The following is a 15403-nucleotide window of genomic DNA, read 5'->3' on the forward strand; positions in this document are numbered from 1 at the left end:
TGGGCCTCTCTAAAGGGATGCTTGAGTGTCCTCATGACTTGGCAGCTGGCTTCCTCCAGAACGAGTGATCCAAAAGAGAGCAAAGCAGAAGCAACATTGTCTTTTAGGACCTAGCCTTGGAAGTCACACACCGTCCTCTCTGCCTTCTCCTGTTGGCTACACAGATCAGTCCTCTCCAGTGCAGAAGGGGGCTACACAAGAGCATGAATTTCAGGAGGTGGGGATCATCAGGGACCATCTTAAAGTCTGATGAGGGTACATTCTTGTCCTCGGGCCCCCCAATGATTCATACCCTTCCACATGCAAGTCATACCCTCCTCTCCCAAGGCCCCCCCAAAGTCTTGTCCACTTATGGTATCAACTCCAGGTTTCGAATCTCATCATCTAACTTAGGTCCAGGTGCAGATGAGGCGCCTTGGGTCTGGTTCCTCTAGTACAGCTCCTCGAACACAGTTCCTCCCCATCTGAAGTCCCCTCCCTTCATCTGAAAGAGACAAGCTACCTGCCCCTATAGACTCACTAAACAGTGCTGGGCCAGGCATGGGAACTTTCTCTAGACATTCCAGTTCAAGATGGGAGGATAAAGGAGACATGCAGGGGTCATTCATGAGGAAAGGACACTAACGTTTTGTGAGCACCCACCTTGGGCATTGTTCTGGAGCTGCTCTAGTTCATTATCTCAAAGACCCCGCAAGGGAAAAAGTGAGGCTCCGAGAGGTTGGGTCTTGCCCCAGGTCTTGTATCTAGTGGCTGGCAGAGGCAGGATTCAAAAGCCGGTCTGTCTGCTTCGTGGGCTTGATCGCTTTCCACCAGCCCAGCGGGGCGTGAGTGTGATCGGGGACACAGTGTGATGAGAGGTGGGAAAAGCCTGGTGAGGGCTGGATGTGGGGGAAAGGTTTTTGCAACACGAGTGAAGGCTTCCACAGCCGTGCCTCTTTAGTCAAAGCTAGCTGTCTCCACTTCTCTTTACTCTGAGAGTTTGCTCCCACTTATTTATCGAGATGACTTGTAAAAACCGCAATAAACGGGGACCGAGGCAGGTAAAGACGGCATGCAGAGTGCTTGAGAGAGGCTGGGATGTCTCCTCAACCTGTGCTTTCCAATCCCATCATTATTCCTTGGTTTCTGGGGTTGAGGACTTGAGCCCCTTAGCATCTGCTCACCAGGTAGAAATGAGTGAGGACCTGTGCTGATCTAGGACTGCGTCTCTGCTTTCCAGGGCAAAGGGCGTTGGAGCCAGCAGAAGACACGATCTCCCAAATCTCCCACCCTAGCGAAACCCACAGAGCCATGCACGCCCTCCAAGTCCCGAAGTGCTGGCCCAGAGGAGGCCTCCGAGTCACCCGCAGCCCGGCAGATCCCCCCAGAGGCTCGTCGGCTCATAGTGAACAAAAATGCTGGCGAGACCCTCCTGCAGCGGGCGGCCCGTCTTGGCTATAAGGTAAGGAGCACCCCCCCAGCCACAGGATGCCATTGCCCGAGCATCTGTGGAGAAGCTTCTCCCCATTGGCTCTTCTGTGGCCTGGGCAAGGCTTGGTTTGGGGCTTGAGCCCAGGCTGGCCTCCTCCTACTGCGCAGACGGCCTCTGGGGCCGCCTTGACCCTGGCGTGGTGTGTGGGAACGCAAACCCTTTTGAAAGGCAATTTAGGATGAACAGAATTGAAATGGTAACACAGTATCATCCAGTACATTCCTAGGCCAGAAATGGGATTTGGGGGTTTTTATGTCGTCTTGAATTTCCCTGTGCCGTGGCTCCCCCACTCAGAGAGGGACAGGGGTGATCATCGCTCACTCTTTACGTCCCTCTCCAGCTTCCCCTCGTTTTGGCTTCTGGTAGTGGGGGAGTCAGGAGTACATTGGAGGGGCAGAGATGAGCTCACCCCACCTCATGCTACTTCCCTATGGATCGAAAAGAAATTAGGAAAGGAAGCTGGTGTTTATTTTGTCGTGTTGAGTTCTCATTACATCATGTCCTTTCATCTTCACCGTAAGCCTATGGCAGTAGGTTTTATTAACCCCATTTTATAGGTGAGAAAATCAGGGGTTAGCACTGTTAAGTGATACATCCACAATCACTCAGCTACTACGTACATGTGAGTCTGAATTCACACCAAAGTCGTTTTGATTCCCAAATGCCAGGGTAGGGGTAGAAGCCTGACTCATTTGCCATCATGCAGTTACCCGGTTGGACATTTTTGTTGATATGAGCCCCTTGACCATGTGCCTTTGCCCGCCACAGCAATTATTTCCCCAGGATTTGCTCTGAGGGGTGGAGCTGCTGGGCTTCAGAGTAGGCCCTCGAGCACCTCGTGTGGGGGCCTGGGTAGCTGCCAAGGGAGATCGAAAGAAAAAATGATGACCAACGCTTGCCCTTTAAGTGAACTTCTTTTACCTGGGGCCAAACCAGCCAACAGGAAACCACAGGCCAACCAATCAGGATGGGGCAAGAGCAAGTTGGACAGCCTGTCATGGGAGGGAGGGAGGGAGGAGTAGTCTGAGGCCTGGAGGAAGAGGCAACATCTGCACTGATGAGGAGGGTAGGGGGCCTTGTGGTCCCCTGGGTAGAGGCAGCGGGCACACGCAGGCTTGCGCGCTCGCTAGCCCTAGCCAGCCAGCCAGCCAGTGAGCTAGCTGTCAGTCAGGACGGCTGAGTCCCATCTCACCAGGCCCTGGGCGAGCTGATGAGAGGCCCCTGGTAGCTGCTGTCAGCCTCTTTCCCTCAGAAGAGGGGCTGCCTCTCCCCTCCCCGTCAGCGTATTCACCAGCTTCATCCTAGACTAGCTAGGCAGCTTCTAGGCCTGGAGTCCCGCTTCTGGTCCTGTCGTCTCAGCCCAGGGAAGCTAATCACTACTATGGATGAGTGACCTTACTGGCTTATCCTTGGAACAGTCTTGATTTGAGGGGAGGCCTGGAATTGACTGCCCAGGGATAAACATCCAGCGATAGTACTTAAAACAATTAAAACCAGCATCCAGGGATAGTACTTAAACCAATTCTTTCTTCCTTGTTCTCAAATTACTGCCAGGGGCTGTGCTTGCCAGCACATGTCTCATTTCTTTGGTCTGGGGCTGTCTCAAAAAGCCCCAGACTAGAGAAAGAGTGCTCAGACACTTGAGGCCTGAGGGTTTAAGCTCTGGGTGGGCAGGTGAGCCTCTCTGAGGGCCTCAGCCAGCAAACCACACCCAGACGAGTGTTCTCGGTCATTAGAACTGCCTCCCCGTGGCTGAGGACACGGCCGGAAGTTGAGCCGCTGGCGATGGCACCTCAGGACTGATTTTGTTGGCAAAAGATTTTGAGATTTGCCTGTCAGTCTCTGGACTAAAGAGCAGGTTCTGAGACTCTTTGGACAGTTGGAGAGCTTCAGACCTAACTAGGGTGATTTCCAGAGTTTGGCCTCTGTTTGCTCACGGCGCTCTCCCTGTTCCCACAGGACGTTGTTCTCTACTGCCTCCAGAAAGACAGTGAAGATGTGAATCACCGTGACAACGCTGGCTACACGGCCCTGCACGAGGCCTGCTCCCGGGGCTGGACTGACATCCTGAACATCCTGCTGGAGCACGGTGCCAATGTAAACTGCAGCGCGCAGGACGGCACGAGGCAAGAAGGCTGCTCCCCTTACCCCCCGCCGCCTCCCAACTCCCCGCTCAGCCCCTCCCTCAAGAGAACCTGCCCCAGTTCGGACCGGTTTAGGGCAAGGCTGGATGAGTTCCTGCTGGCCAGTCCACGTTGGTCACTGAGGGGAGGCTGGTGTTGTCTAGGGATCATCCTGTGCACCTGTCTCAGGCAGAATCTCGGGCTTTAGGAATGGGAGGTTGACCTTAGGGTAACATCCCAGATTTGATTCTTGAGTTGATCTCTGGATACTTAAAAAAAAAAAAAAGACACCTGCCATTGTCTTAAAGAAATTGCACCCATTCTCCTGTGCTCTATTCGAGGGCCTACTTCCTGAGTGAAACTGACACAAGTTGCATACCGAGTGGGGGCACTTGGGTCAGAGGGTGTAGGCTCCGCTTGGCCACCGGCCTGGTGTGTGGAGCAGCCCTGCTCATCCCTGCTCTGGGGCAATCATCTGGGTTTTTCCATCCATATCCCCCAGCATCTGCTCTAAGTTTATCCTCAGTCAGGGACCTGTTCTCTCCTGAGCTCCAGAGCTAACAGCGGAGCTCCGTTGTGCCACGGGGACTGTCCCGTCATGGTGGGGGAAAGATAAGAGAGAGAAATGGGAGGGAGGAGAAAGGTAGGGATAGAGGACAGTGCAGGCCAGCAAGTGGTTCCCCTGCCCTAAGTCTTACCCACGTTACACTGGGGTCAGCTCAGTTTGCTTTCCCTGATGAGGTGGCCTGAGGCCTAGACACCCAGGTTCCCACTTGGGCCCTGCTGTTCTCACCCTGTATCACCTCGCAGGCCAGTTCATGATGCGGTGGTCAACGACAACCTGGAAACCATCTGGCTCTTGCTGTCCTACGGGGCTGACCCCACGCTGGCCACCTACTCGGGACAGACGGCCATGAAGCTGGCCAGTAGCGACACCATGAAGCGCTTTCTGAGTGGTGAGTACGGCCCAGACTCAAAACCTCGTTCCTGGGGCTGGCCTCTGATCCCTGAGCTCCCGAGATGCCCTTCATCTTCCTCCATCTCAAGCACCTCCTGTGAGGGGTGTCAGCCCTCTTCACGGGCTTTCCTTCTGGTGGCTCAGAAATCTCTGTGAACTTTAAAAAGTCAGAAGGTCGCTTCCTCTTGTCCCTGTGCTTTGAGCGTCCACGTCACACGCATCCTCTTCAGGGCCCTGGTAGCCCGCGGGGACCCATTTCCCCGGTTGGTATGTGGGGAGGCCTCCCTGTGGACAGCAGCCCCACTAGTAGATTTAGTTGGGGGCAAAATGTGTGGACTTGTGCTTTGAATGGTATGTCGGTTGCAAAGAAGTGACACTTAACATTTTGCTTTTGTTTTTGCACTTTGTATTTTCTCCCTGTTGGTGGTCAAAGTCCAACCCTTGGGACCCCTCCGATACTTTATTCCTGACACTCTGTGGTAACTCTGATGTTCCCTCTGCATCCTCCTGTTCCTTTCTCTTCCTCCCTCACCTGCCCCCTCTGGAAAAGTAGTGTTAAGGCCCATGGCAAGGGCCACAAGCCAACTTGCCTTTATTTTCTTATTAGCGGATGACAGCTGTTTGTCTGCAGTTAGATAGCTCTGGCGAGTTGGGCAGCAGGGAGGAGGGAAGGAGGGAAGTCTAGCTTGGGCATGCTCAGTGGGAATCTCCTCAGACTTGACCTCCGAATGAAGGAACCCCGCCTCCTTCGTGACATCACAGCTTGGCCCTTGCGCTAGCAGTGACTTCTTCAGGCTGCCTGAGCGGCACTTGGTCAGATGGAGCAGCTGGGAGTTGTGTCGCTGATCCTCCTCGGAGGCTTCAGTGTTTGTGGTTCAGCGCCTCTCGCCTGGAAGCCCACAGGGTCAAGGATTTGCCCGAGGCTGCTCCCTCTCTCCTGGGCTGTGGCCTCAGCCCCGAACTCTCCCCCCATGCCCCCACGCCCCCCCCCACGCCTCCCCCAATACAGTCTTGGGCTCCCAATCAGGGGCTCATTTGTTTATTGAACAAAGGTTAACTAGGTGGCTGATGATGGAGGAAGAAACAAAGGAACCTGAGCTAAAGGTCCCCATGGAAGGAGGACTAGGTGGGAATTGCCTTCTAGGTACTAATGAAAGCTGGAGGGGGAGCGATAGGAGGCCGCTGAGGGAGCCCTTGACTCCTGCTCAGCCAGCCCCCAGCCAGTCCGCAGCCAGACCAACTCATCCCTGTGGGCCCCCCACTGTGCGCAGGCCTCCCGCCCCCAGCAGGACCCAGCCTCTCTGGCTGGAGCAGGACTGCCTCTTCCCTCTGCCGGCTCTGGGGTCCCAGGCCCCTGTCTGTGAGGGGTGGAGCCCCTTGGGGATGCTCCTTCAGGCATTTGTTCTGGGCCACTGAGGACTCTTGTTCACTTTAGCTGGACCATCACCGGGGCTCGGGGCAAGCCACCCTCTGTGGCCTCTTCCTGCATCCCACGCACCGCACGCACTCTCCTCCACGCGCACGCATGTTGTCTGCACTCCACACAATTCCCAGGAAAAGCTGCCACACGGGACCATCCAGAGCATCTCAACATGATAAAAGCACTGCACGAAGCTCTCCTTTGATCAGCAGGTCTCATCTAGGGGTGTCTTTGGGCTAGAGACTGCCCTCCTGAGGGCTTGGGGCCCTCTGGGTCCAAATAAAGCTGTCTCTGACCACAGTTGTAAGCAAAGTCTTTTCTTCCCGGACCCCTTCTCCAAAATCCCCAAGGAGTTTGAATGTTGAAACCATTTTAAGTAGTTACAAAATTAGAAATAAACACGTTTTTCTCTCTTCTTCTCATGTCTGTTAACTAATCCCAACTACTAGAAAGCCTTTTGATGCCTCCTTAAACTAACTTGGATGCTAGTCTGTGTTGCAGACGCAAGAAAAGACTTTTCTTAATTGTGGCACTTCCTAGCCTGTCCAGGCTGAGCACCTTCATTCAAATCTTGACATTGTTTCTCAACTTTATGGGCATGGAGCTATAACTTCATAGTGGGAGCCAGGAGCTGAAAGGAGTGTTAAAACTGGGCCACCTCTTTTCCATGCAAATACTGAGTGCCGATTGAAGACAGAGCTCTGATTGGCTGTTAGGGAAAGTGCTCAATCTGGCTAGGACCTTGGCAGCCGGGGGAGGCAGGCACCGGGAGGAGGGACTTGAGGCCAAAGGCTGTTTTGGGGGGGATGAGAAGTATTACTCAGGGCCTTTTTTAAAAAAGAATAAATAAATTTATTTCTTTATTTCTGGCTGCGTTGGGTCTTCGTTGCTGCGCGCGGGCTTTCTCTAGTTGCGGCGAGCAGGGGCTACTCTTTGCTGTGGTGCGCGGGCTTCTCATTGCGGTGGCTTCTCTTGTTGCAGAGCACGGGCTCTAGGCGCACGGGCTTAGCTGCTCCGCGGCATGTGGGATCTTCCAGAACCAGGGCTCGAACTCGTGTCCCCTGCATTGGCAGGCGGATTCTTAACCAGTGCGCAACCAGGGAAGTCCCCCCCCCCACCGCCTTTTTTTTTTAATTGAGAAACTCACCTAACAGGACCATTTTGAAGTGAACAATTCAGTGGCATTTTGTACATTCACGATGTTGTGCAACCATCACCAGGAGCTTTTTGATTCCTTGAACCGGCTATTTCTCTTTTTTCATCTCCATAGCTCTCCCCTGCCCCAAATCTCAAGGAACCACTGGGTAGAGTGGCTGCAGGAAGCACCACGAGGTTGAGGGTTAGGGAGGCCCCTACACCTAGATGCCTCCGTGTGGACTTCCGGGTTTCTTTTTACCTTGCCTATCTGGCCGACGTAGTTAAGAAGCTTTTTGCTTTTCATCCCCAAGCATTTGCCTGACCAAATTCTCCATAGATTAATTGTCTTCTTCCTCCCCTAGTGGAGATCCCACTGGGCAGCAAATGAAGGCGAGTCCCTGTAGGGTGTAAAGGGCGGAAACGGCGAGCCAGAGAGATTCTCAGGGTTGTGCCCCATGTAGAGCATCCTCATTTTGTACAAGTCCCCTGTTCTGGAAAAGTCTGGGAATCAAATCCTCTTTTAAATATAAAGGGATGGTATCCTGTAGTGAATTCTTCTGTAAAGCAGAAGACGCTGGTAATTCGTGTGGGTTGAAAATGTGGACTTTCCTACATTGGCTTGGCCTAACACTGTCTGGAGGTCAGACAGTGAACCTTTTCTCTCTCGTCCTTGGGCTCGGAACACCAAGCCATCCAAACCTTCTGAGAGGCCTTTGGAAGACCTCCTCCTTGGGCCAGATTACAGGCAGGCATGTGACTGATTTCCCTTTGACCCTTTGAAGAAAAGAATAATATCCAACCTACCCAAGGGAAAACAGACTCGTTTTTCGTCCTCTGTCAGAAAGAATGTGGGAGCTGGGGGGAATTGTTGCAGTTTGGGTTGGGGCATTGGAGGAAGTATCAGGACTGCTTTTCCTTCCACTGATGAAAGGGTTAGCCATTTACCACTTGAGGTCACTGAATCACAGGTTTTTGTTTTTCCTGCCAGAGACCTCAGCCATATGACCCCATGTCGAAGACTGCTTGTTTTTTGTTTTTCTCTCCTTTCATGTCCCTCAGCTGGTGACTTGGTTGGAGGAGATGGGGAGGGGTACGATGGGACCCCGGGACATAGAGAAACTCTGATTGCCAGGGTCACGGCTCACATTGAGTACTTTAAAAAAATTTTTTTTTATCAAGGCAAAATTCACATAACATAAAAATAACCATTTAAAAGTGAACAATTCAGTGGCGTTTAGTGTGTTCACAGTGTTGTACAACCACTACCTCTATCGAGCTCCAAAACATTTTCATCTCCCCAAAATGAAGCCCCATACCCATTAAGCAGTTGCTCTCTACTCCCACGCCACCCCCCAGCCCCCTGGCAACCACCTGTCTACTTTGTCTCTGTGGATTTGCCCATTCTGGACATTTCATAGAAATGGGATCATACAGTATGGGGCCTTTTGAGTCTTACTTCTTTCACGTAGCGTCATGTTTTCAAGGTCTGTCCACGTAGTGGCATGTTTTTAAGGCTGAATGATATCCACTCGTATGGATAGATCACATTTTCTCTTATCCATTCATCAGCTGACGGACATTTGGGTTGTGGCCACCTTTCGGCAATTGTGCCTAGTGCTGCTGTGAACACGCGTGAACAAGTATTTGTTTGATTCAGTATTTGTTTGTTTTCAATTATTTGGGGTATATACCTAGGAGCGGGATTGCTGGGCTGAGGGTTCTTTTTGAAGGCAAGGAAAGCGGAAAGAACTGAAAGTTAAGGGGAAGGCAAGGGAGAATCAGGGAAAAGGAGTCACTCCTCATCCTGATTGTACGAGAAGACGTGTGAGGAAACGTGCCTCAAAGCTGCCCCGTCAAGCAGACCTTGATGGTTCCTCTTGTATGCCACTCGTGGGCCTGTTCCGACTTTGGCATCTTTGCCTGTGCCAGTTAACTTTGGGCTGTCTCAAAAAGGCAAATTCACCTGCAAATGACAAAGATCTGTCGCCAGCGAGGAAAATTAGAGGAGTGTGCCGGGGTCTCTGAAGGCAGCTCCAAGAGAAGAGCCCCAGGAATGTGGTGAGCGAGGGCTGCTCTGATGGAGTCCTCGTGTGACCTGTGTGGGGGACAGCAGTCACTTGAATGCATATGTTCCGGACCCAGGCTGAGTAAGCACATGACTTTAGAGTCTCGCCTTGTAGTAATTTCTGCCCCGCCGCCCACTTTTTTCCCCATGTGTTTATTATGCTCTTACTGTGTGCCAGGCACCTGGGCTTTGGTACCAGGGAGACAGTGATGAACAGGACAGACGTGGGCCCTGCCTTTAGGGAACTTACGATCTCATTCCTTTATCTTCCGGGACACCTAGCACAGGGCTAGGCACAGAATAGACACCTACCTGACAGAGGCCTTTGGAAGGAATTACTTCTAACTCCCAAATGGCACACGGTACAGAAGAGGAAATAAGCTGGCAGCCGTGACCTCAGAGTTTTTTCATAGAATGCACAAAAGATCTAATGTACATGACGATAGGTTTTCCCCTCCGGCTGCTCAGCCATTACTTGAATGCTTCTCTCTGACTGCCTTTTCCTCTCGGAAGAAACCCTTCATCTCCTAGAAGGTTGCTAAAAAACGATTTCTTTCAGTAGCTCACAACAACTGATGGGCACTTTTGCTGATAGAATGTGTGACCCAAAGGGAAGGTATATTGGACCGTGGCGGTGCCTTCCATCCGGGAAGCTTAGCTCTGCTCCTTTAAGAGTGGCTGCCAGCTTCCTCCTGGGATTTGGTTTTCAGGGGGCACCCTCACCTCACCTGTGCCCTTTGGACTCTCTCCTGTCCTGTTGCCCAGGTGTCACAGCTAAATCAGCTTGTCAACTGTACTACGTGGCATATTGGCAACCACTGGGCCATGTGCCCACAGATGACACAGTTGAATTTGTCATGGAAACCTGCTTTTTGTCCATGTGGGGCTGAGAGGTGAAACAATTCACCTAGATGATGCTTAGCTAGGGAACAGGGAGGCTAAGGGGTGACCTGATGTCTGTTCTCAGATCAAGTAAGCAAAGGCTTTAAAATGGGGTTTTTTTGGAGAATTTGGTGGTCCAGTGTTTAGGACTTGGTGCTTTCACTGCCAGGACCTGAGTTCAATCCCTGGTCGGGAACTAAGATCCCGCAAGCCATGTGGTGCAGCCAAAAAAAAAAAAAAAAAACACTGAGTCCTAACCCCTTAGCCTCCTTTTTTCCTAGTTTCATCCATGTCATAGTGTGTAACAGCACTTCATTCCTCCTAATGGAGGATTGGATAATATTCCATAGTGTTCATCCACATTTTTTTTTATCCCTTCATCAGCTGAATGACATTTGGGTTGTTTCCACTTTTTGGAGATTGTGAATAGAGCTGCTGTGGGACATTCACGTATGAGTTTTTATTTGAATACCTGTTTTTTTAATTCTTTTGGGTGTATACCTAGGAGTGGAAGCAATAGGTTTTCATGAGGATAAACTTGGCCATTCCCCTCCCTACCATGTTTTCAAAGACGAAACAGAAGGAATTATGCTTCCTTATCTTACTTTGAATTGGCAAGATCGCGATTGGATATATGAACATTGTGACCAACAGGGAATTGAAATCCTGGGATAGGTCTAGGATTCTGCTTGCAGAGTAATTCCCTACATCATTTGAAGCAGGGGTCGCAGGCCTAAATGCCTTTAGGCTGATCGTGTTAGAGAGCAGAGCAGGCTGGGTGGGGCCTGCTGAATTGGAGAACGCACATGTCGCCTCTCCCTCCAGCCAACTGTTGACATGTAGGAATGTGGATGCAGTGTTGCCAGATCTCCTGATTTTTTTTTTTCAAGAAAAGTTGGAAATCCGAATTTTTAAGTGAAATTTCCCAATTTTAAAATGTTAGAAGTTAATTAAATTATAGGGGTTTAAAACACTGGGCCAAAACCTAGACAGTAAGCGGGCTAGAGCTGGTTGTTGGCTGCTGGTTTGTAACCTCTGATGGATAGCAGGAAGCGGATTTCTCTTGGGTCGCTCCCAGCCCCTCTTATGGTCCTTCCTTTCCATCTCCCATTCTCCTAACCCCATATGGATATACTTTGCTTCTAGGTTCCTTCTCTAGCCTACCTCCTTTTCTCACTTCCCTCTCTTCTTTCATCAGATCACCTCTCGGATCTTCAGGGCCGGGCAGAGGGTGATCCTGGCGTTTCCTGGGACTTTTACAGCAGTTCTGTGTTGGGTAAGCCTTAAGTGGGATTCTTCCCACCCTTGTCTATGGCTCAGAGGTTTGGGATCTGCTTTGGGTTTCACTGATTCTTCTCAAAGCCAGGAGTGACCTAATGGAGGTAGCCCTTCTTCACTCGTTAGTAGCTTACAGGCCCTTTCAGCCCACACTCTAGCCCATGCCTCCCCCAGACTCAGAACTTGTTGGCCAAAACCAGGAGATGCCATTGATTTGGAGAAAGCCATCCGTCATTAGCCCTCTACCACTCCCCACCCTGGGTACTTGAAAAATTCTCTCTTTTCCAAGTCCCTTTCTCCTCCGTTGCTTTGTCCTAACCCTGCCAGAAGCGCCTATGTGCATCGTCACCTCTTCTGGTATTGCTCACACTCCAGAGGGACCCAGCCCCTCATCTGGCAGCTACCATTCCCTCCCTACCCTGCCCCCAAGATGCACACAGGGTTTCTGAGATGATAGCTGCTGTCTCCCAAGCCCTTAGCCTTCTGGCCCGAGCTTTCCTTTGTTGGAAGAGCAGTGAGCCTTTATCTGTGGCCATCATCCGGCATTCACCCATTGGACCAGGGGCTGCAGATCGAGGGAGGCGCCCGCTACTAAGCTTGGGGGAAGTTGGACCAGGAGAGGCAGGCCACACCCGAACACACGGCTGGGGAAGGGAACAGGCTGAGCCCCCTCCGGGCTTCTGGGGACGCCAGCAGGCTTTCTGGTGGCTTGGGAAAGCTGCAGTTTGAAGGGCAGGTGTTTTCCCTTGCCTTCAACTGCCGATGACATCTTCAGGCTTCTGTCTCCAACAGTTGGGCAGTGTATCCTTCACACCACCTTGCTTTTTTCCGGTTGAAAGGTGGAGGAGTATAAGGAATCGCTGGCCACAAAGTACTACCTCCCGGGGCTAGAACTTTCACATGCCCTCCCAAGGCTGTGAGCCTTGACATCAGAGACACTTGGCCCTGACTGGGGATCTGGTTCGTCTGATCACCCACCGCCACACCTCTTTATCTTGTTGGGGCATTTCTTTTCTTTGGTCTTAATGCATGTAGCTAAGTCCTAATTCCCTGTATGATGTCTTTACAGAGGAAAAAGATGGGTTTGCCTGTGACCTCCTCCATAATCCTCCTGGGAGCTCCGATCAAGAAGGAGATGATGTGGATGGGGATGATTTTATGTTTGAGCTCTCAGACAAGCCTCTTCTCCCTTGCTACAACCTCCAGGTGTCAGTGTCCCGCGGGTGAGTGTGTGAGAGATCTATGAGGACCAAGCACTAGCACCCCGGGCCAGGGCCCGCCTCCCTGAGAATGCTGGAGTTCTCCAGGAGGAAGCTGAGACCTGGAGAACAAGTGCTAGAGCATAGGAAAGATAATATATGACCAAGTCCAGCCTGACTTTCCAGCCCAGATTAGATATGTTCAGACTAGCTCTAGGTACATTGACTATGTGTGTTTTGCAAAACCAAAATCTCGATTCACTCTCTGAAGGATTTTTGCCCTGTTCCTGGGTGTAAGAGATGATCTGGGAGATATTTGGGCTGGTGAACTATTAGAATCTCTGGAACATTTTTGTGGTTTCTGGGGACAGCCAGACAGAATATTTGAAATTGAGATTCTTGGAAAAGCCGGGACATATGGTTGCCATAGCTATGGGGCCACCGGGGTCCTTAAGTAATCCACAGGCTGGTTTCTCATTGCCTGAATGTTGGCGAGATGATGGCGTGGCTGCTGTCCTCTCAGATTACCGTGCATATTATAACGAGGATCACCCGTTTTCAGAGACTAGGATATACTTGATACTTAGCGTTAGACTGAACCCAGTTTAACCTTTATTTGATGATTCAGAAGGGAGTTCAGCAGCCTGCAGGGCCGTGGCTGAACCGGTTAGGAGGATGCAGGATACACTGTCCTTTCGTTCTTGGCCTCCATCATTAAGTGTCCTCTTCTTGGTGTCTTCACGTATTTCAAGTACCTTTGCAGACACTTTTAAGGATACTTTTTCTTTGATACCTATTTTTAAAATATCAGACCCTATGTTTTTTTAAATGAAAGCACATGAAGTGCACATGATAGACGGGGAGGAGGGGGCAATGGATTAGGAACCCTCTGAGGAAGCCCCTCAGTTGACGACTCTAACCACTAGACCACAGTTTCTTTGCATCCCTTCCCCCCTGGCCTGATAAGAATAAAAATAGCCTCTATGATGACACTAGTAGGGATCAAGTTTCACGGGCTTTTGGTCCTTATTCTTCTGGGCATAAGCTGATCCCCGAGGGCGGGGCTGGGCCTCTGGGATATAGTATTGCACAGTTAATTAATTCCTCCAAAGTATTCAGCACCTCCTTCTCTGAAACAGGATCTTGGTCCCCAGGCAGTAAAAGGACCGGGGTAGTGTGCTTTAGGTGCGGACAGAACACGGGGCAACCGAGGGCCGCGCACCACTCAGCAAGCTGGGCGGCAGGCAGGTTTTCCGTTGAGAGCTTGGTACCAGCAGAGCTGGTTTTCCTGATGTTACATCCTCCAGCGCCACTTCTGAATCTGCCCTTCCACACGGCTACAGCGCGATGTGAATGAACATTTATGTTCTTAAAGAAATGTGTGTGTGTGTGTGTGTGTGTGTGTGTGTGTAGAATGATGACTCCGAGGCCCTGTGGCTTTCAGAAGTGCCTTCTGACTCATCAAAGCAAGACTGAATTGTGATCACCAATGTTAATGTTCTGAGGGGGTTTTTCCTCCATTCTTGGAAAGCGATGTCCAAGTGTCGGGCATCTGTAGTCCCTTTCCCTTAACCCAGAACACCCCATTCCCTGATTGTGTGAGATGACAGAGGTTAGTGTCATTTGTAAGAAATGCTGCATTTCAGGGATGAGGACTGTGGGTCTGGGTAGAAGTTTTAGGTGCTGTACAGAACATTCAATTCCAGAAACATGTCTTAAGCAGTTGTACCAGGTCAAACCCTGAGGGCTAGAATATAGCTCTGGCCTTCAAAGAATCTCCAGTCTGATAGAGGACACAGACAAGTATACCATTAACTCTAATAAAAGACTGAGTTCCTAAGCAGATTTACTATTGTAAAAAACTCAAACAGTTCAGAAGGGTGTCCAGTGAAAAATAAAAGTTCCAGTCCACCCCAAGTCCCCATTTCTGTGCCACAGAGAGAACCACAGTTTACATTTCTTGTATATTCTTTCTGAAATGGGCTCTGTTACAGGTATTATAATAAGGGTACAAGCCAAGTGCCATGAGACTGTGGAAGATGGGATGAGCAACCGGTTACATCGGGGGAAGGCTTCACGGGTGACAGGGAGTCTGCACTGGGCCAGGGAGGAGAGGAGGATGGAGGGTGTGGCACGAGCAAAGGCACTGAGACATTCAAGTTCAGAAAACAGGGCTAGTCCTTCCTCAAGTGGCTGGTATTTGGTGGGATGAGGATACAGTGTGCAGTGTGTGTGTGTGTGTGTGTGTGTGTGTGTGTGTGTGTGAGAGAGAGAGAGAGAGAGAGAGAGAGAGAGAGAGGGAGATTGGGTGGAGACAGGGCTGAAGGGGTCGAATGGGGTCGTGTTTGAATGAGGTCTTGCATGATAATCATGCTAAAGAGTTTGAAGGGTTTTTTGCTGGAGATACTGGGGATCCATTGAAAGTGGTTTAGGGAGCGAGTGAAAAGGTCCGATATTCTTTTTAGGAAACGAAGAATAACAGAGGACCCAGTGAGGGTGGGTGGGGGGTGGCTCTTGGCAGAGCGAAACCAGTTAGGAGGCTGATGCAATATAGTCCAGGCTAAAAGTGGTAAAGGCTGGAAGTGGGACAGTGGAATGGCGAATGGCGAGGAGGGACAGCCCTGGAAACAGGGACCACTGACATGGGGATGCAGCGTTTCCTCGTGGTTTAGTCAAAGCAAGCGTTTGGCCCGGGCCAGCCTAGCAGCCCCCCTCCTGACTGCCCCCAGGCTGTCGCCCAGTCGGGTGTGCTCAGCAAAGTCAGACTGGCTGTAGCTGTAACGTGAGCTCCGGCCCTGCAGAAATGATGGTGCTCCGCTGGAGAAAAAACTTGTCTAATGCATTCCAGAGCCAAAGAGAAATGCCTTTTG

The 15403-nt window shown here is 51.0% G+C and overlaps 1 protein-coding gene across 6 annotated transcripts in view; it reads left to right on the top strand.

Moving 5' to 3' along the window:
- Positions 1 to 15403, top strand: part of BCORL1 (BCL6 corepressor like 1) — a 60297-nt gene that overhangs the window by 43502 nt on the left and 1392 nt on the right. For all 6 annotated transcript variants that reach the window (XM_060292852.1, XM_030844862.2, XM_030844861.2 and 3 more), the window contains 5 exons: positions 1220 to 1441; positions 3431 to 3597; positions 4405 to 4550; positions 11255 to 11332; positions 12404 to 12557. In XM_060292852.1, the coding sequence (XP_060148835.1) occupies positions 1220 to 1441; positions 3431 to 3597; positions 4405 to 4550; positions 11255 to 11332; positions 12404 to 12557 (767 nt within the window). The remainder of the gene's footprint in view (positions 1 to 1219; positions 1442 to 3430; positions 3598 to 4404; positions 4551 to 11254; positions 11333 to 12403; positions 12558 to 15403) is intronic.

This window comes from Globicephala melas, chromosome X (assembly GCF_963455315.2).
Source record: "Globicephala melas chromosome X, mGloMel1.2, whole genome shotgun sequence".
Lineage (NCBI taxonomy): Eukaryota > Metazoa > Chordata > Mammalia > Artiodactyla > Delphinidae > Globicephala > Globicephala melas.